We start from the raw sequence: 19828 nt of genomic DNA on the forward strand, positions 1-19828 counted from the left end.
ATTCAGATCGGGGCGGAGATCCACATGGACGACGATCGACTAGATGTTACACCTTTCAGAAGCAGTTTCATGGAGGAACAAGAAACAATCTACGTCTGCCTTATCTTCCATAGAGGCATAGTATGGAGCTGTCTGCAATACTACATGTGAGTCGGTGTGGTTATGGACGCTACTTTCGGAGATGGGATTTCCCGAGCAGACTACCATCATATACTTTGACAACCAAAGTTCTATAGCCATTGCAAGGAACCCGGTGTTCCATGCCTGGACCAAGCATATAGAGATATAGTACCATTTTGTTTGTGAGACGACCAAAGATTGCTCTATTCGACTAGAGTAGATCTCGATCCTGCTGATATCAAACCTCTTCCAAAGGCGACATTATCCTCTCATGTCAACTCCCTTGGACTTGTTTCCTATCCAGGAGCTGGGAGGGGGTGTTAAGAGTTCAGATTCTTGTCCAATGGTGGCTCTAGTATCTCCTAGTGTAGTTTAGGGAGTGAGGGCTGTTTTCTGGCTGTGCACGGTTGTATCTGAGGTAGCCGTACTTTTCTCGGCGATGCACTTCATGGTGTTGCCCACACGATAGGCTGGCATGAGGCGGGACCCCTGTTCCTAGGGTTTCCCGAGGTCAGAGTCTCGAGTCTTTTGCAGTTATGCTACTAAATATGTGTGACGGTCACATTTAGTGAGTTTACATATTTATTTGCATTTTTAGCCAGTTTTTGGGATCGTGGGGTTTTCGAGGCAGGTAGGAAAATTTCCCAATTACCTATATATGCAGACTCCCCCCCCCCCCCCCCCCCCCCGGACGTACTTTTGGCATGTTGTTCAGTGCAAAGATCCAACGTTTGGGCACACTCTCTCTCTCTCTCTAGTGTTTCCTCTTGTGCTAGCGTTTTGCTGTGCGTGCCACTTTCTCTCTCTAGTGTTTTCTCTCTCCACCATCTCTCTAGCGTTTTTCACTAGCGCTTCCTCGTCCTCTTGCTAGCGCTCTCTCTCCTTGCCGTGTAGACACCCTACATGGTGTGTCATTGCTTGCAGATTGTTCCCGTGCTCGTACGGTGGGTGGTTCGTTCTAGGAGCTTGAGTACGAGGAGATCTATCACGATAGATCGGAGATCCGTTGGCTGCCCGATCCCGAGAGGAGGTTTGCTCGCGGTTGCAGACAAGTTCATCAACCGATTCACCCTTTTCCATTGCACCTTTGATAGTTCTATCATGGGAGAGCTTAGATTTGGTGGTTGCCTGTAATTGAAAGGAGGTTTGCTCGCAGTTGCAAACTGATCATCACCTTATCTGTTGCACCTTTGACATGATCCAACTAGTAACCAAGCCGGCTCTGATAACATGAGAGGAACATAAAGAAGGGATATCTTGTCTACGTGGACGGCCTATGGACACGTGGTGGACAAACCACCCACTCATATCCACCATTCAGTAGCATCTCCTAGCTAGGGCGAGTGTTTCCCTATAAGATTGGGCGTCCCATATCAGCAAGCCTCACCTCCTTGAGGTGACCTTGCACATGCCTAGCCTCATGGGCTGACCAATGATACTCTGCAAGTGGAGTCGATCATGGCTGGGCCTCCTATTATAAGTGACTGGCCTCACTCGGAGTGTTCACTCTATATCCACCTCGATATTGGACATCTATCCCGATTGTATCATAGACTAGGTCCCCTTCCTATGCGGGGTACATAACAACTAGCCATACAAGCATGCCAAAAACCATGAAGCAGTGGTGAATAAAACTCTAACAAGGTGCATGTGACAACAGCTCTAGCGGAGGTGTAGTGTTCAACATTAATGCCTGAAATGGCCAACATATACCTTGAAGGGGTATAGGTTCCTTGCAAGGGTTGGGTTAGCCTCCTTCGTGTTTTCATTCACGCATGTCGTACTTAAAAGGTCAAAGTGAGTTTCTTTTAGTTTTGTCTTCCATGGAAGTTACTGTATGTTGTATGAATGCCCATATCGTACAAATACATTGTATACTACAACCGTAATTATGAGCGTATGATACAACACACCATACTACATTAAATAATCCTTAAGAGTTTTTTAAAAACACACCATACTTATCTAAACCGTATGATATAAATTGTAATACACTATTTTTCCGTTTGAAACTGTGGTGTACTTTACCGTATGACTGTACGATGACAACCTTGTTGTCTTCTTCGAACAGTTTCTTAGCACAAATAAAGAACCACACCCAAATCCTTCAGGGAGATGGAATGATGCATAAAAATAGTCACATCTTTGTTCTCTTGATGCAGCTGCCGCAACTTTTCCTTGTGTAGCCACGACATTGTTACAGGCTTGGACACTCCAAGCGAGAAATCAATAGCAACACACGAATAGAAAGTGCAAATATATGAACTGAACTTGAATAGAGAGAGAGAGAGAAAAGAGGAGAGTCGACAAGGAACGACGGAGTTCCGTTCCCAAATGCACTGGCCCCAAAGGCTGGCTCTAACATGCGCACTTCACTTGCGCTACGTGGACATGCTCCTGCTACAGTCTAGCGTTAGTCTTAGTTTAGCTTAGGACCTAGCCTGGCACTTTGTGAGCCTCTAGCAGGACATGCATATCTAGGCCGGTCAAAGTTGCATATCCTCTCTTGCACAATACATCATAAAGGTATTTGCCGCATGTGAACCACCCCTTAGCATGGCATTTATTAATAATTGATTTTCAACATTTTATTAGCAAGGTCGTGGGGCCTTTTTGGCTGCTGCTCGACCCAGATGCTGGCACCTATTTAGGCAGCCCTATGGGCGCTTGGGAAGCAGGAGGAGAAGTATCAGGTACCGCAGTCCCCTCAGCCTCATTTGGCATTTTTCAGCCAGATCGCTAGCATTTCCTCACAACCTCCTTAGCGTTTTCAACCCAAAAAAGCCTCATCATGGTTGTAGATTCTAGCCATTGACATCGCTAGCATTTTCAGCATTCAGCTATAGCCCCGTCCTCGTTGACACGATACCCTAGCATCTAGCACCCCTTGTGTTCTGGCTTGGCTCCTGCCTAGCTCAGCATAGGGATCTTCAGTACCCCAGTATCCATCAGTACCCGCAGTTCCTGTAGTACCCATCAGTATCCGCAGTACCCCGTAGTACCCACAGTACCACAGTACCCATAGTACCACTTAGTACCCCTCAGAACCGTCAGTACCCGCAGTATCCCAATACCCGCAGTACCCTTCAATATCTCAGTAGTACCCAACATCAGTAGCATCATTACCCATTAGCATCTCAGCATTTAGCATCATTGTATCAGTGTTGTGCAAGAAATAAAGAAAGTGCTTGCTGTGGCAACAAAGCAAGGGGGCCCTTGAGGGTTTGGGACCCGACATGCCGTGTCGTCTCTTTCTTGCTCTCTTTGCGTCTCTCTCTTTCAGTTCAATCCAGTTCTTTCAAGTGAAGTAAAGTGTCCCTTGTGTTTGTGCGGAGTACTAGATTTGAGCTAAATCCTTAAACCCCTCCGCTGCACCTGACACTGGCGCCCCTGGCGGTATTTCTTTATTATTGCTTCGCCAAAGGTACAACTCCTCAAGGATCCAACTCTTCGAGACACTGCGTCAAGGTGCTCTCTAAGGAGTGGCCCTTGGGACTCTCTTAAAATGTACAAAGGATGCCCAAAGGTAGAGCCCCCAAAGCTCCGGTCCAAAAACAGTTGGCACCAAAAGCATTTGCTCCAAAAATCATGCATCAAAACTGCCTTGCTTTAGCCAGCACAAAACGCGGAAATCCGTACAACCTGCCACTTCAGCATGTTAGAGCTTAATCCGGATTGTGTCATGCAGGTGCCACATCAGCAGTAGCTTCGCAGTTTTGACTTTTTAGGGTTAGGGCCCCTCGGTCGGTGCTGTTCAAGTTGGTCTAGTTTATAGTATTTAAACTCTACCCTCTTGTCCTCTGCAAATCTTTTAAGTTGGGCACGCCATGTCACAAACTTGTGACAGGCATTGGGATAGTGACCTAGTGCATTGGTGTATGTCAGGATGGTTCACATGCCTTGACGTATATTAGTCTGCTTGGCCCCTATTAGTCTCAAAGCCAAGTCGAAGGTCATTGTAAGGTCACTCTCGCCACATGAGGCGTCGGAGTTGATGAACCAGTTGAATTAAGCCCATTAAAAGATGTCCATCTTTTTCCTCCCAAGGGGGGAGGGAGGTGTGGTGTGTGTCCGTCCCCTAATGCGAAGCCTATCTTGTAATGAAACGTTTGATTTTTATGCGAGGAGCCTGAGTTCGTTGTCGCCCTTATTGTCAATATAAACACATGTATGCCATGGAGCAAGGCTGCCCGAGTTCACTCCTAATCTTGCCTCCACTTGTGCACATCACAATATATAAAGTTAACTTGCGAATCACCACAGGGGCTTTAACTTAAGTTGGAGAGAAGAGGGTAAAAAGTAGGTTGTGGGCTTGGGACCATGTTCGCCTAGTGTGTAGCTGCACCTTTATTACATTTCCTGACTTGGTTGCTTTCATTGCGTGATAGTTGACAAGATGGGCTCATATGGGAAGGTAGCTAGTGTATCATATCTGGCCTTTCTTATGATCGGTGTTTGAACTTTGCTTACATTTGTGATTCCTCCCATGCCTTGTGTATCATATCTGGCCTTTCTTTTGATCGGTGTTTGAACTTTGCTTTGTGTTGCCACATTTGTGATTCCTCCCATGCCTTGTGTATGGTCTGATGTGATTCGTTTTGCTAATCCTATGGATGAAAGTTATGAATTGAAAATGTGGATTAAGGCCTTGTTCACAATAGACATTGTTGTAAACTCTTCATCACATTATCAGATTGAGTGTTGGAGCAGATCTATTTGAGCCTCACATTTCTACTTGCTGGAGTAGGAATATTTGAGGTCTCTCTATTGGTCTTCAATCATCCATAGACCCTGGTGCCCACATTGTGGCTGAGTATCGCGTGCTGGAGTAATCAATGTCAAATATTCACCCCTTAATGTAGGCCTTCTGAAACAAGCTGCATTTCCATTTTTCAATCTCTTAGCTAGCTCTCTCGTAGAGAACCTCCCATGTTGTGAAGGTGACCTCCCATCAGAGGGTATCTGTCTACCTCTTTGCATGCATACATGTTATTGTCTATCGACTTATGGGATATGAATGGGAACATCACGACCTTGCTTTTACCAGGGTTCAGAGAAACAACCTTGTGCTTTTGAGTCTCTCCTGTGAGGCTACAATTAAAAATCAAAGTCGATGAATTCTATCTAGCTATAGTTTTTGTAGAAACTAGATGAATTTCTTTCCAGAAAGCTTCTCTCCTTTATTTTGCCTAGCTGTTTCCAATCTCCTAAATTTTCAAACTTGTATTTTACTTCATTCAAGTGATCTTTCTGTCTTATCTTTAGTGTTTTTTTATTCTGATGATTGCATGTTTTTTGCTGTGCTAACAGCTAGCAGTTCCGTGGAATGTTTATTTGATCTTTGCACTTGTTTTTGTTATTGCTTGTGCAGGGCCGGGATTTGAGCTCAATCACCAACGAACTTTGGCGCAAATTCTATTCTCGCAAGTTTGGACCTGAAAGTACGAACCTTGTGATGGAACGGATGAAGAAGAAGAAGGTCTCGTTTAGATGGCATTTATTGTATCAGGTGCATACTGTAACCTATTCAATATGTTTTGTTAAAACTTTGGACATTTTCTAGAGTGTTCTTCTTTCTAGTTTAGTAGTGGCCACAAAGATCAAGCCAACGCTTATTTTACTTGTGAAAAGAAGTTGTAGTCGTGTCTTATCACTTGTAGTACTTGGCAGTGCACCATGCAATCAAGAGCATGCTGATGATTACTAAGGTTGTGAGAAGTTACTAGTTCTTTTTTTTTTTCTAGATTGGAAGGTTTGAATTGCCATTTTAAATTACCCTTTTTGTATACTATTTGATATTCCACAAAAATTCTATCAAACCTAGATTTATGGTGTCTGTTTGTAACATCTCCTTACGGAGGTTTCGAAACGGCTTAGTTAGAATTCAAAGCCATTTTGCCTAGCATTCATGGACTGTGGAAGAATTTTCTAAAGTAGATCAACCTACCTTACGCAAGTTGGATTTTACACTTAACCAGTATAATACCTGTTATCAATCTTTTGAATTCCTCAAGAATTCTAAATGAGAAATCATCTCCTTTATGCCTCTGAACTATTGACTTTACAACCTTCTATACAAAGTTGAATTGGAGGACCTTATAGTTTGAATCAATTCTCTATATCAAAGGCTTTTTCTTACAGGTTTGAGGAGGATAGATATATGGCGTTGCTAGTAGTTGATTATTTGTGGTTACACAGTAGGAATGTAGATATAGAAAGAGATTCACCAAGATTATAGATAATTTTGAGATTATATCTTGGATGGATTTTGCATGACTTATATATGGCCATAGGTAACTCTCTTTTCAAACTATCAATTGATATCATCATGGGCACCAATGGGGCTATTTTTTTTGCCATAGTTTTTTTAGTGGAGTTTGGAAATATGGATCGTCTTGTATTTGTCAACTCTTTACCAATGTTTTTGCACAAGTAATGTAATGTAAAGCACTTTGTAGATGATCTTTCTATTCGTGAAGTTTCTTCTTTTCAAGATTCGATGCACTTGAATTGAAGTTATCTAGGAGGAGAACAAGTAGTGATTGTTGTGCTTTTCAAGACCTATTGATATTTCAAACTCCTTTGGGTTTGGAAGTAGATAGTTATGGTTAAGTGTGACAACTTTATGACGTGGCACAAGGAGTAACCAAGGCCACCGACACTTGGAAAACAAAGGAGCCCGTAAATTATGTTGTGAAACGCGGACTCTCTTGACGTGGTACATAAGTAGCACAGCCTCAAGCCAAAACAAATGTGGTAAAGCTTGATTTTTGACCATATATCGTGTCATCTTCGTAAGTGACTTGTTTTTCTTTCAGCAACACCATTTTGCTGAGGCGTATACAACACTGATCATTGGTGTTTTATCCCACGACTAGCTTGAAATGCACTAAACTCATGAGACATATCCCCCCCCTAGCGGATCTGAATGAATGGTGTCTATAGCACATTTTGAGACATTTTCAGCCATAACCAGAAATTGCTTGAAGCATATGAACACTTTGGATTTAGTTTTAAGTTGCATGCTTGGAGTAATCATTGATGAAAGTCACGAAGTACAAGTAATTACCCAAGGATGGAGTTTGCATAGGCCCACAAACATCTCTATGCACAAGTAGATGCATCATGGACAAAAGGATCATAGGTACACTTGACACTAAATACCCATTTTGCGTCTACATCATTATCACAATCTCCACTTTTAGAAGATTTTGCAATAGCTGCACTCCCAGAAGATCCAGCCTCGGCTTCTTTAACTTAGGACATTGCTTTATTAAGTGATAATTGGATCTCGTATGAGAATGGCGCTATTACTATGGAGCAGTATGCATCTTATGAATATTTTTGAGATTTTTATGAGATTTTAGGATGTACTTTACTTCAATCGGCACCTATTTCTCAACTTTAACTTCCAATTGCTCTGTCTTATCCACCTGTTTTAGCTATTGCACTAACATTTTTGGGAACTGTACCCAAATTTTTTCTTCCCTTAGTTTCTACCGCTATTGCTCCACGTCCACATATCTTTTTGATGGGAGGACGTTTTTGCACCATGGCTTATGAGAATTTTATTAAGGCTCTTCCTTCCACGTATACAGTGCCAAAATTTTCCATGACCATCCCCATCATCACGCGCATCCTTTTATGTTTGCACCCCATTCAATGTATATTGGTTATTTTCTCTATTACCCCCCATCCATATTACGAGGTTTTAAACCATTTAAAGATGGCGGTTCCATGGTCAAGTTTGATATTTTCTAAGGTATTAACGGCCGGCCAAAACCTTTACAGTTTATCCAACAATTTGATGTGGTCTTCAAAAACAACTATTATACAGACGAGTCCAAACTTTTCTAGAGTTGCCGGTTTTCTCAAAGAAAATGCTTTGCAATTGTGGAGTACCCATATAGCCAAACCTTCTGCTCCGAAGACTTGTAAGAATGCTGTTGCAAAAAATTATCTCGTTGATGCTTTTGAATTGAAGGTTGTTTCAACTGGGAATCGAGTCATGATGTATCCTACTAAAACTCTTGACAACAAAAATAAATAAATAGTAGGATGCTTACCTACCTACTACAATCTACAAAGAATGTTCTTTGGCAAATTGACGTGAGAAGTATTGTTGTGGACTTTCTTTAATGCTATAGGAGTGTCGTCTATCAAAATCTTCTACCATGCAATATCTTATGGATTATGTAATAGTTAGCTACGAAATGATGACAAGAATTTGCCAATGATCCCTCTTTTTTCAAAATCTCTCCTTTTGTTTCCACACCTGCTCTTCTTATTTTTGCTTTTGTACTTGCCGCACTTTCTGGCACCGATCGACAACTTTTTCAATCCGTAAACTTGACTCCCTTGCAACAGGAAGTTTTGAGATGAAACATCCAATGTTACCAATGTTTCAAGACATGAAATACTTCACGTACTTGCGCCCTTCTTTAGGGCAACAAAATTTACCCTGGAATTCGCAACCTCCAAATGTGCCAAAACCTTTGTAGGATTGATTTTTGGTATAGTTTGAACTATCACCATTGATGAGTCCCGACCACTTGGTAGAGCTTGGGGACAAGTAAAAGGAGAAGATGTCATAACTCCATAGGAAAAAGAGAATTTATATCCTTTTACTAAAAGAGCCGATAGCTAGTGCATTAGAGATAATCACGGATGAGTTGTGAGCTGGTAGTATTGTTTTGAATGCGTTCCGTACCTGGTCGAATCATTTCGGAACATTTCTTGCATATGAAACCCATTTTTTATCATGCTAACGGTTAACCTAAAGTTTGTAAAAATACTGTTTCTTATCAACACCGAAATCATGCGCTATTGGTTTCGCACAATTGTATTAAAGTGAACTCCACATGCAAGTATGCTTCTCTCTCGGTGTGCAATGTACATTAATCGTTTCGGAGGTGTGTGGGCTGATTGCAGAATTGACTCTCTTTCTCAAAACTCTCTCTCTCTCTCTCTCTCTCTCTCTCTCTCTCTCACTCACCCACCTACCCTGTCACGTGACACATCCAACCCTTTGTGTCCGTGGACAAGCTATAGCATGATCATGGTTCAGTCAGTCCAATCAGTCTAGATTAGTAGTGATCTGGCACTTTTGTGAGTCTATTCGTAGACTGTGCATGCCCAGTCACTTAGTGTAGATGCATATCCTCTGGTTGCACACAACATGATCATAAGCATTCCCATCAGAATCCATTAGAATCAATCAGGGAAATTTTCCAGTGATTTTAGCCTATTTTTCCTATTTTTGACATTTTTCACTTATTAATTTAAGTGACTTCCCAACAAAAGTAGGTAGGGCAATTTTGCTAAGTTAATATATAAGCAAACCCAAGTTAGCACTAAATGGCAGAAGAGGCAGTAGGAGCTCCCCGCTCAACAGGCACCTTCTCAGCAGGAACCATCAAGACCTTCAAGCCTTGGCGATTTCTCTCTCCTTGGCGTTTTCTCATTGTCCTAGCGTTTTCTGTTCTAGCAGATTCCTACCGCAAGCCCTAGCCCTGGCGTTTCCAGTTGCCATCATCGCCAGCCTTTCACAGATCCCTAGCGTTTTACTAACGCTACAGAACAGTCCCAGCGTTTTTTATTTTCAGCATTCAGCATACCAGATCTGCCAGCGTTTCCATTTTCAGCTTCATCTGCTGCAGATGGTCAGCGTTTTCAGCCTTCTTGGACAGCAGCAAATTCAGCCTTAGATGCATGCAGAAGACCCCCATTTTCAGCCACCCGAATAGTCCCAGATTTTCAGCCATAGCGTTTTTATGGACAGCAGTTAGAAGACCGCAGATTTTAGCTCGAAAGTCTTCGTCATCATCCCCGTCGTCGTCACCGGCATAATCCCAGATTGCATCAGTCCATTGCATCGTCATTGTACCACTTTGTGCAATCAATAAGTAGACCACTCTCGCCGACGAGAGTGGGGCCTTCGGAGGAGGGTTTTTACAACGTCTCTGGTGTCGTATCTCTCTTCTCTCTATCTCTCAGTCTCATACACTTGCACGCACAGTGTCCACTCACTTTGTTTGTGATCATTGCATTTTCTCATTAAGAACGGACGGCTCTACCTTCCATAAGAACAAAAGGAACCTTGACCATAGTTCGGAGCACTCATCTTGAGCAAAGCGCGAACATTCATTCCGTTGCACCTAACATTGGTATTAGAGCTTTGGCAGTGTTCTGTATCACTCAAGGAAAGAACCACAAGATTTTTTTTTGCTTGTTGCGATCGCATGAACCCAAATTCGCTTAGGCGTGTCGATTCCTAATTGTGTTTTGTTGAAGAGTGACAGGAATCCCAAGAAAGAAGGGCTTGTCTAGCCTCCCCTTGTGTCTCTTTTCACTCATTGAGAGCGGACCGTGCACTTAGCGGCCGGCCAATTGACGTGAGGTGGGAAAAAGCAACCTTGGTGTGAGCGCAAGGCCGCCAAGGGGTGCCGTAGAAAAGAGTAGAACTCGGGTGAAGAGAAGACCCTTCTCAAACACGGTTTGCAAGCGAAAGAAACCCTCAAGAACCTCAAGAACCTCAAGAACCTCAAGATCCAAAGAACCCAAGAACCCAAGACCCTCAAGAACCAAGTTCCTCGTGAACTTAAGAACCAAAGATCCTAGTGCATGGTCGTCACCCGAAGTGGAATGGATACTTCGCATACAGGTGATGAGCATGAGAGAGGCGACGAAGGATTCTCCCCACCAGGAGATTTTTCCAACCCTCCCCCTTCGCCATCCACGGCACGAGTTGTACTAACTCCTATAGAGATGATGGTCAAGTCAATGGTAGACATGATGCTGGCACAACAAGAAGCGACGCGCATTACGATGGAACGCAATGAAAGAAACGCACTACAACAACAAGAAGCGACTCGCATTACGATGGAACGCAATGAAAGAAATGCAATACCATAGTTACATGGGACGGCGGATCGGGGTTGGGAACGGGGACGGGGACGGGGACGGGACGGCAAAAGTCAAGAAACGGGGACGGGGTCGGAACGGCAAAAAAAGAAGAAGATTTTTTTTGGCGTTTTTTGACCTACACATGCAACACACATAGAGCATCACTTTGACCACAAATTTACACTAATTAGACCAAATAACATGAGTGATATAGACGCAAATGTGCTCGAGAAATGAGGACCAAGGGTGGCTTTTATAGCCATTGGGGTGCTTCAAAGTTCAAACATATGACTATTGGAGAGGAACTAGCCAATAGAAATGATCAATTTTTCAAAATTTTTAAAAAGTCTCCTGCCGTCCCCTCCCGTTCCCTGCCGTCCCCTGCCGTCCCGGGGAAGTTTTGCCTGCGTTTCGGCCTGGCAGCCCTTTCGCCGTCCGTCCCTACCCGTCCCCGTCCGTCCTCGTCCCGGAATCGGGCGTCCCCCGTCCCTAGGGTCCGTCCCCTCCGTCCCCTGTAACATTGTGCAATACAACAACAAGAAGCGAATGGAGTTGCGTTGGCACAACAAGAAACCAATCGCCTTGCTTTCGAACGTAAGCACGATGAAAGAAATGAATGAAAAGCAGAAAGGGAGGCCGAGCGTGTAGCTCAAAGAGAGCTACGCACTCAAGAATTGCTTCGACAAGTGCTAGCCTCGAAGATCGAACCAGCCAAAGATTGTGGGAGTTCCTCAAGTGGCGCAAGCCACGATGCGGATTCCAACCATCCAGTCACAGAGAAGTTGACTTTCAGTAAGTATGACGGTAAGATGGATGCTACGGTTATTCATTCTTGGTTGAATCAATTTAATGCTTATTTTGCGACAACTAAGAAGACATGAAATACCAGATTTTTTCCACTCACTTTACATAGAATGGGTATGTTTATGGTTTTGTGTTGGAATGGTTTCAGGAATTTTCAGCCATGGAGATTCTTGAAGACGAAAGAAGCATGACACTCGACAAAGTGGAAGCATTGAGGGAGCCACAGAAGACTTTGTCGCTTTCGGCGCGACCCAAAGAAGCAAGCGTTGCAGACTTTTATGAAGTTCAAGTACCGCACGACCCACACATCAGAGTGGGCCGGCGAAGAGTCCCTTCCAAGATTCCGGATGCTATTGGCGATCTATCTCGACGCCATACAATTCGGTACCAGTACCTCACTTTGAAAAGGAGGGGATGTCACGTGACACATCCAACCCTATGTGTCCGTAGACAAGCTACATCATGATCAGGGTTCAGTCAGTCCAGTCAGTTTAGATTAGAAGTGATCTGACACTTTTGTGAGTCTATTTGTAGACCGTGCATGCCCAGTCACTTAGTGTAGATGCATATCCTCTGGTTGCACACAGCATGATCATAAGCATTCCCATCAGAATCCATCAGAATCAGTCAGGAAAAATTTCCAGTGATTTTAGGCTATTTTTCCTATTTTTGACATTTTTCACTTATTAATTTAAGTGACTTCCCAACAAAAGTAGGTAGGGCAATTTTGCTAAGTTAATATATAAGCAAACCCAAGTTAGCACTAAATGGCAGAAGAGGCAGCAGGAGCTCCCCGCTCAACAGGCACCTTCTCAGCAGGAACCATCAAGACCTTCAAGCCTTGGCGATTTCCCTCTTCTTGGCATTTTCTCATTGCCCTAGCGTTTTCTGTTCTAGCAGATTCCTACCGCAAGCCCTAGCCCTGGTGTTTCCAGTTGCCATCATCACCAGCCTTTCACAGATCCCTAGCGTTTTACTAACGCTACAGAACAGTCCGAGCGTTTTTGATTTTCAGCATTCAGCATACCAGATCTGCCAGCGTTTCCATTTTCAGCCTCATCTGCTGCAGATGGTCAGCGTTTTCAGCCTTCTTGGACAGCAGCAGATTTAGCCCTAGATGCATGCAGAAGACCCCCATTTTCAGCCCTCGAAAACGCAGCCAAAACAGTCATTTTCAGCCACCCGAATAGTCCCAGATTTTCAGCCATAGCGTTTTTATGGACAGCAGTTAGAAGACCGCAGATTTCAGCCCTAAAGTCTTTGTTGTCATCCCCGTCGTCGTCACCGGCATAGTCCTAGATTGCATCAGTCCATTGCATCGTCATTGTACCACTTTGTGCAATCAATAAGTAGACCACTCTCGCCGACGAGAGTGGGGCCTTCGGAGGAGGGTTTTTACAACGTCTCTGGTGTCGTATCTTTCTTCTCTCTATCTCTCAGTCTCATACACTTGCACGCACAGTGTCCACTCACTTTGTTTGTGATCATAGCATTCTCTCATTAAGAACGGAAGGCTCTACCTTCCATAAGAACAAAAGGAACCTTGAGCACAGTTCGGAGCACTCATCTTGAGCAAAGCGTAAACATTCATTCCGCTACACCTAACATACCCACACACATAGAGAAACCCTCTTTCTTCTATTTTTGTGTGGCATACATCATATTCAATGTACTTATTTATATATGTAACTTGTTTGTTTTGAACCCATGTTATAAGAATTTCGAAGTGAGATGTTTCCTCACATAGATGATTTTTTAAATCCCCATGTTTTGTACATTTCAAGCACTTTTTTGAAGATCGTTTCATATCTATAAAACCCCGTTTTGTATCTATACACATCTCGAATTGGCCTGGCAACACTAGTTGTGAGAGGTTATGGTGGGTCCACATAATGGATTACGAACAAAGATAGTACACACTCCCACCTAGATAGCCTTACAAGGCACGTGTGACTTTTAAACTCTTGCATATCGGGTACAAACTTGCACATTGGAAGGATTGATGCCTTAGAGTGTGAGCTAGATCCTCTAGAAAAGATAGTTACAATGAATAAGATGGCATGTTAAAAAAAGATTGCTCAATATGCAGATGTGGGCTTATTGCAGAAATCTCCAATTGATTCTCTGAAGCCAGAATGTGTTGTTGTCAAAAAGAACTTTCATTTGATAATCCTTATTGATGCTTCTTTTTGTTAACAATTTTTCAAAGAAGGAAGGTTCTAGAAGATTCTAAAAGGAAGATTTGAGAAGGACACTTCTTGCAAAGCTCACAAGAGATGGGATACTTGTCCACCTTTTTGACTTGTGGTTGGCCCTTGGTGAATCTTTTGGCCAACATGAGCCTCTATGCTACGGTCCATATTTACGAGGAATAGAGAATCGGAATGTGGTATGGGCAATGCAAACGGTCTCGAATTGCCATTCCTTGTTACGGATACTTACGCTTAAAACATGGAATGGGTATTCAAAACGAGAAGTTGGAATGTGAACAAGGAACCGAAGCTTGGAAATGGCCATTCCTTGTAACTATGATGCTACCTCTACCACTTCACTCTACTTCTACCTTCTCTCCTTCTTCATAGATGAGTGACTCTACTTTAGTTCACTCTCAGGTTGATTGTAATTGAGCTCACTTCTAAGGGACTTGGATCGAGTAGAAATACATGTCTTTCGGATGGGAGGGGGGTCCAGCTTCAACCCCTATTGTCTGTCACGTGCAAATGGCTGTGTGTCTCATGTTGTTAGGCATTTTTTGGATGAGCTTAAAGTCACTAGGTCATGCCAAAAAGCTTGCCCACTAGCCTTGTGTATATATATATACATAGCCCTGCAAGTTTTGGAAGTGACCATGTAAAAGATCATGTATAAAGGTGTGATTTTGCCAAGCTTAAATGCTGATGTTTTGGGTTGTTCGAGTCCCCAAAATATGGTTTTTAGTAATTATTTTCAGCCGTGCTTTATAGCTCGTGAATCGGACTTGGGCATCATGAGTTATGGGCATCCGAAGTGGGTGATCTCAACTTAGAAAGTGATGACAGGTGCATGCGACAACAACAATTGAACCGATTAGAAATGCTGAAATTTTAAATTTCTGAAGATAGCCGAGATGATGGGCTTCGAGCAGTGTGTTACAGTGCGTCATTCATCGATCGAAGCAACAAGTTATGCCTCTAGGAAAGTTGTCAAAGAATCTCTTTTGCTTTGGGAGAAAGCGGGAATGTTTTGGGCTTGGGAGGAACGAGGAGGAGGTTGCCATGTGGCGGGGAGATTATCCCACATGAGAAGAGGAAAAGGGAAGGTGGGGGGTATACAAGGCACATTGGGTGCCCACTATAGGTGTATCAAGTGAGAGGAGCTCACAAGGCTTGGCTATGGAGGGGGCTCGTGGGGAGGGAGGTAGCACATTTTTCATTCCACACCCAACTGGACAGGCGCCTGGACACCCCTTTTGGTCTACCGGCCACTTGCCCCCACCCCATTCCTTGGTCAAAGGGTCACTGACGCCCAAAAAAGGCCAAAATTGAACCAATTAAAAGGTGCCTTGAGAGAGAGCCTTGTCGGCTAAGAAGAGAGAGAAAAATCTTGGGGATAAAAGATAAGGAAGCCCGCATTTTAATAGGTGCAACACCTGCACAACTTCCAGAGACCTCATTTTGAGCAAGAAAAGGACCCCTCCATGTTCGAGTGGTCATAACTACTTCATTTCTCATCTGTTTTTTGCCTATGGATACTACTCTACGGACATCTCCACGAGACAAGCTTCGTCATGATGTCCTTTGTTTCTCCTGATTTCGAGTGTGTTCCATGCTTGGAGGGTTTTTCATAAATCTCTTCAGGTGTTTACCACAGGTGTTTTCGGCGGTGCAATAGTTCTTCCTTCCGCTGGTTTGGCTCGTGCTAGGTGCAACGGAATGATTGTTTGCGCTTTGCTCAAGATGAGTGCTCCGAACTGTGCTCAGGGTTCCTTTTGTTCTTATGGAAGTGAGAGCCTTCCGTTCTTAATGAGAGAATGCTATGATCACAAACAAAGTGAATGGACACTGTGCGTGCAAGTGTATGAGACTGAGAGATAGAGAGAGAAGAGAGATACGACACCAGAGACGACGTAAAACCCTCCTCCGAAGGCCCCACTCTCGTCGGTGAGAGTGGTCTACTATTGATTGCACAATCTGGTACAAATGGTATGCATGAGACTGATGCAAGTCTAGGCTATGTCGACGATGACGACGGGGATGTCGAAGTCGACCTAAGGGCTGAAATCTACGACTAGTCCAAAAACCTGATTTGGGGGCTGTTTTTGGTGGGTCTTTGACGCTGAAAATCTGCAGGTTTAGGGCTGAAAACTGAGGTTTCTTTAGGCTGAAAACTGATGGTCTTTCCGGGCTGAATCTACTACCTTCTTAGGGCTGAATCTGCTGGTCTTTCCGGGCTGAATCTGCTACCTTCTTAGGGGCTGATCTTGATGGTTTTCCTACTGCTGAAATCGCTGCATGCTGTGGCTGAAAACGTTGCAAATATGCAAAGGCTGAAATCTTCAAAAACGCTAGGCTGAGGTGTCTTTGCAAAAACGCTATGGTTTTCAAAAACGCTAGCTTGCTGGGGGTTCTGTGGCGATGATGCTGATGCAAAAATGCTATGCAATGGGGTCTTCCGTCGCGGTGATCTGCTGATGTGAAAACGCTAGGGCTGATTCTTCTTGCTTGGTGGGGGAAACCGCCAAGGTCTTGTTGAGAAGTTGCTTGCTGAGCTTGGCTCCTGTTGCCTCTTCTGCCATTTAGTGCTAGCTTTGGTTTGCTTTTATATTTTCTTAGCAAAATTGCCCTACCTACTTTTGTTGGAAAGTCACTTAAATTAATAAGTGAAAAATGTCAAAAATAAGGAAAATAGGCTAAATGCACTGGAAAATTCCCCTAACTGATTCTGATGGATTTTGATGGGAATGCTTATGATCATGCTATGTGCAACCAGAGGATATGAATCCACACTAAGTGACTGGGCATGCACGGTCTACGAATAGACTCACAAAAGTGCCAGATCACTTCTAAATCTAGACTAAATGGACTGACTGAACCCTGATCATGCTGTAGCTTGTCCACGGACACATAGGTTTGGATGTGTCACTTGACAGCTCGTGCAAGGCTATAGAGGCTTTCATTTTCCTTCTCGTTTGCACGCTAACAACGTGGACATGCTTCATCGACTTCTAGAGCCAATTTTGTAACTATCCCTAATAGGAGTGTCTAGAATCCTAGAAGGATTATTACCGGCAATTTTGTGAGTCTGCTTGCAGGACCTGCATGTCTGGAGTCTGGACACGTCCATTAGATTAGGTTTTCCAATTTTGGAACCCTCTTGCATAAATGGATTGTACAAGCGTTTTGATAGATGTTATTACACTTCGACGGACATCTGACTAGACGTGCATGCAGGTCTATGTGAGAAGAATGTGTCGGTCTAGTCGGTTCGTCAAGTGGTTCACTGAGCAGTGAGTTATCACCCGTGTGCGCACATTTGTACATTTTTCCCGACTTGACTGTCACGATTGTGACTATGCTATAGTATTACATCTACTCCTAGTTGCGATACGCGAAGTGCCATGCGAAGGAGAACCTCTATGCTTGGGTGGTCACACCCCTTTGCCCAAAAGACGTGTCTCTTCGCCAAAAGCCACACTCCTTCGACGACTAGTCACACCCCTTCGCTCTATGGTTGCGACTCTTCGCCCAATGGTTGCAGCTCTTCGCCGAAAGGATGTATCTTTACGTCTGAAGTCGTGTCTCTTCACCATGAGACGTGTCTTTTCGTCTCCTATATAAGGAGCCCTTGTATCACACATTGAATCAATCAACATATAGTCTTCTAAGTCTTGTTTCTGAGTTCAGTCAAGTTTCTTAAGTCTTAATCATGTGTTTACGTACTTAAATAAGGATTAGTACCTAGAATCCTTACAGTGGTATCAAAGCAATTTTTTTCCCCAGACCCGAAGGTTGTGAGCCTCTCACCCTCGCCGCTACACTCTACCCTCCTTCCCGAAGTTGCATGGAAGCAGAAGAAAGATGGATTGCATATTGCGATGCCAATGTTTAACCCCCTGTTGTAACCCTCTCCCGCATCCTCTACCCAAGCCACACACGCACCCTCTGGTGGCTGATTTGAGAGCAATTGCTTACCCGGACTGAGATGGAGTGGTGGCTTTAGATTCCCCCTTGCATGCTCCCGTGCCCTTTGGTGTCGACCCAGGCTGGCTGAATTGCTGGGTTGCAATTCGTTGGAATACCTTTCGCATGGTACTTTTACCTTGCCTCTTCGCGAGAGGGAAGCATCGTATGCACAGCCATGTACCTCCTTACTGTGCAGGGACGCCCTTTCACAAGCAGCATGGCCTTTCATGCCCAAGGATGTGTCCTTTGACGATCAGCAAAAGTGTAAGTGGCAGCCAATAAGTTGCGCACACTATACAGCGACCCAATTAAGTTAAAAAAAAAACACTTTAAAATTCATCCAATTTGGCCGGCCGACGGACCAAAACTTGGCCAAGACCAAATTTAAGGGGCTTAATTAAAATTTTCAACATGGGTTCGCTGCCAACAAAGTTCAAACATACGTGCGTGCTGGTCTTTTTCTCCCGCCCTTACCTGTTTGATTTCGTGTGCTATTCGTGGCGCTCACTCACACAATGGCAGACGAATTCAATCCAGATTATGAAAATACTATCGAAATTCCTTATTTGTCATACATCGATGACATTTCGGAGGACATACTACCGGAAAATTCACCTCCGCCTGTGATTACTCCTGCACCGCCTCCATTACTTGCACCTGAACCTGTGCCAGATCCGGAACCCGAAATTATCATAATTCCCGATTCTCCGGAGCCAAAACCAGTCCCGGAGGGCGCTCCAGTTCCCACAGGTGCTACCGTCCGAGAAGCTGTACCGGTCCTAGAATTTGAGGAATCACCATGCCGACATCACAAGACGGCGTAGAACAGTCGGAAGATGCCCTAGGCATCTCAGTGGATTCAGGTGGGTGACAGAGTGACAGGTGCTTTTTTTGAGACTGTGGGACCTCGGCACTCGCATGCCAAGGTCAATCAGTTGAGGAGACCCGATGGGTCAGCTGTTTGTGAGCCCGAGGATATGCGTGCAGTTGCTACTGACTTTTACCGTGAGTTACTATCGGCTAAGTCCCAGTCAGAGCGGCAGGATGCATGCAAGGAGCAGGTTTGGGCACAGATGCCTTGTCTTGTGACCGAGGAGATGCGCCAGAGGCTAGAGATGCCACTTCAGCTTGAGGAGCTGCACACGGGCTCTCCCTCGTGGTAGCTGTCCAGGTGAGGATGGGCTGACTCCCAGCTTTTTCTTGGAGTAGTGGGACCTGCTTGGCCCAAATCTTTGTAGTGCCTTTCAATACATTTTGCACACAGGAGTGATGCCTCATAGCATGAGTGAGGGCCTGATTTACCTCATTCCAAAGGAGGGTGGCTCCTTGGATGAGATTCGACAGTGGCGCCCCATCACCATCCTCAACTCAGCCTACAAAATTCTTGCCAAGGCTCTGAGTTGAGGATTCAGCCACTTTTGGAGAGCCTTATACATGGGACTCAGACAGGTTTTGTCAAGGAACGCAGTATCCTTGACGACATCTTCACTTTCTGGGAGGCTTTTGCCCTGGCACGGCTCCGTGGGGAGGACCTTGTGATTCTTCTTCTCGATTTTGAGAAGGCATACGACAGAGTTGACTGGGACTTTCTAGAGGGCACTCTACGCAGGATGGACTTCTCACATGCTTGGATGAGAGGGGTGGCAGCTTTGTACAGACAGGCTCACAGTCAGGTGCTTTTGGCAAGAGGTAGAGGTGAGCGCTTCATGCTCACACGCTCGGTCAGACAGGGTTGTCCTCTTGCCCCCTTTCTCTTTCTGTTCTATGCGGAGGCGATGAGCAGATTTTTGGTGTCACAGCAGGTTGGTTTGAGGGGCTCAGCACTCCCTATTCGGGGA

At 44.4% G+C, this 19828-nt stretch overlaps 1 protein-coding gene across 3 annotated transcripts in view; it reads left to right on the forward strand.

The window, feature by feature from the left end:
• LOC147448395 (transcription elongation factor B polypeptide) overlaps positions 1-19828 on the forward strand; it is a 97964-nt gene that overhangs the window by 39025 nt on the left and 39111 nt on the right. For all 3 annotated transcript variants that reach the window (XR_015189348.1, XM_086521027.1, XM_086521026.1), the window contains exon 2: positions 5492-5629. Coding sequence is in view for 2 of the 3 variants with exons in the window: in XM_086521027.1 (XP_086377153.1) it covers positions 5492-5629 (138 nt within the window). In the remaining variant the exon portion in view is untranslated. The remainder of the gene's footprint in view (positions 1-5491; positions 5630-19828) is intronic.

Source organism: Adiantum capillus-veneris, chromosome 10, assembly GCF_014529385.1.
Source record: "Adiantum capillus-veneris isolate H3 chromosome 10, ASM1452938v2, whole genome shotgun sequence".
In the NCBI taxonomy this organism is placed as follows: domain Eukaryota; kingdom Viridiplantae; phylum Streptophyta; class Polypodiopsida; order Polypodiales; family Pteridaceae; genus Adiantum; species Adiantum capillus-veneris.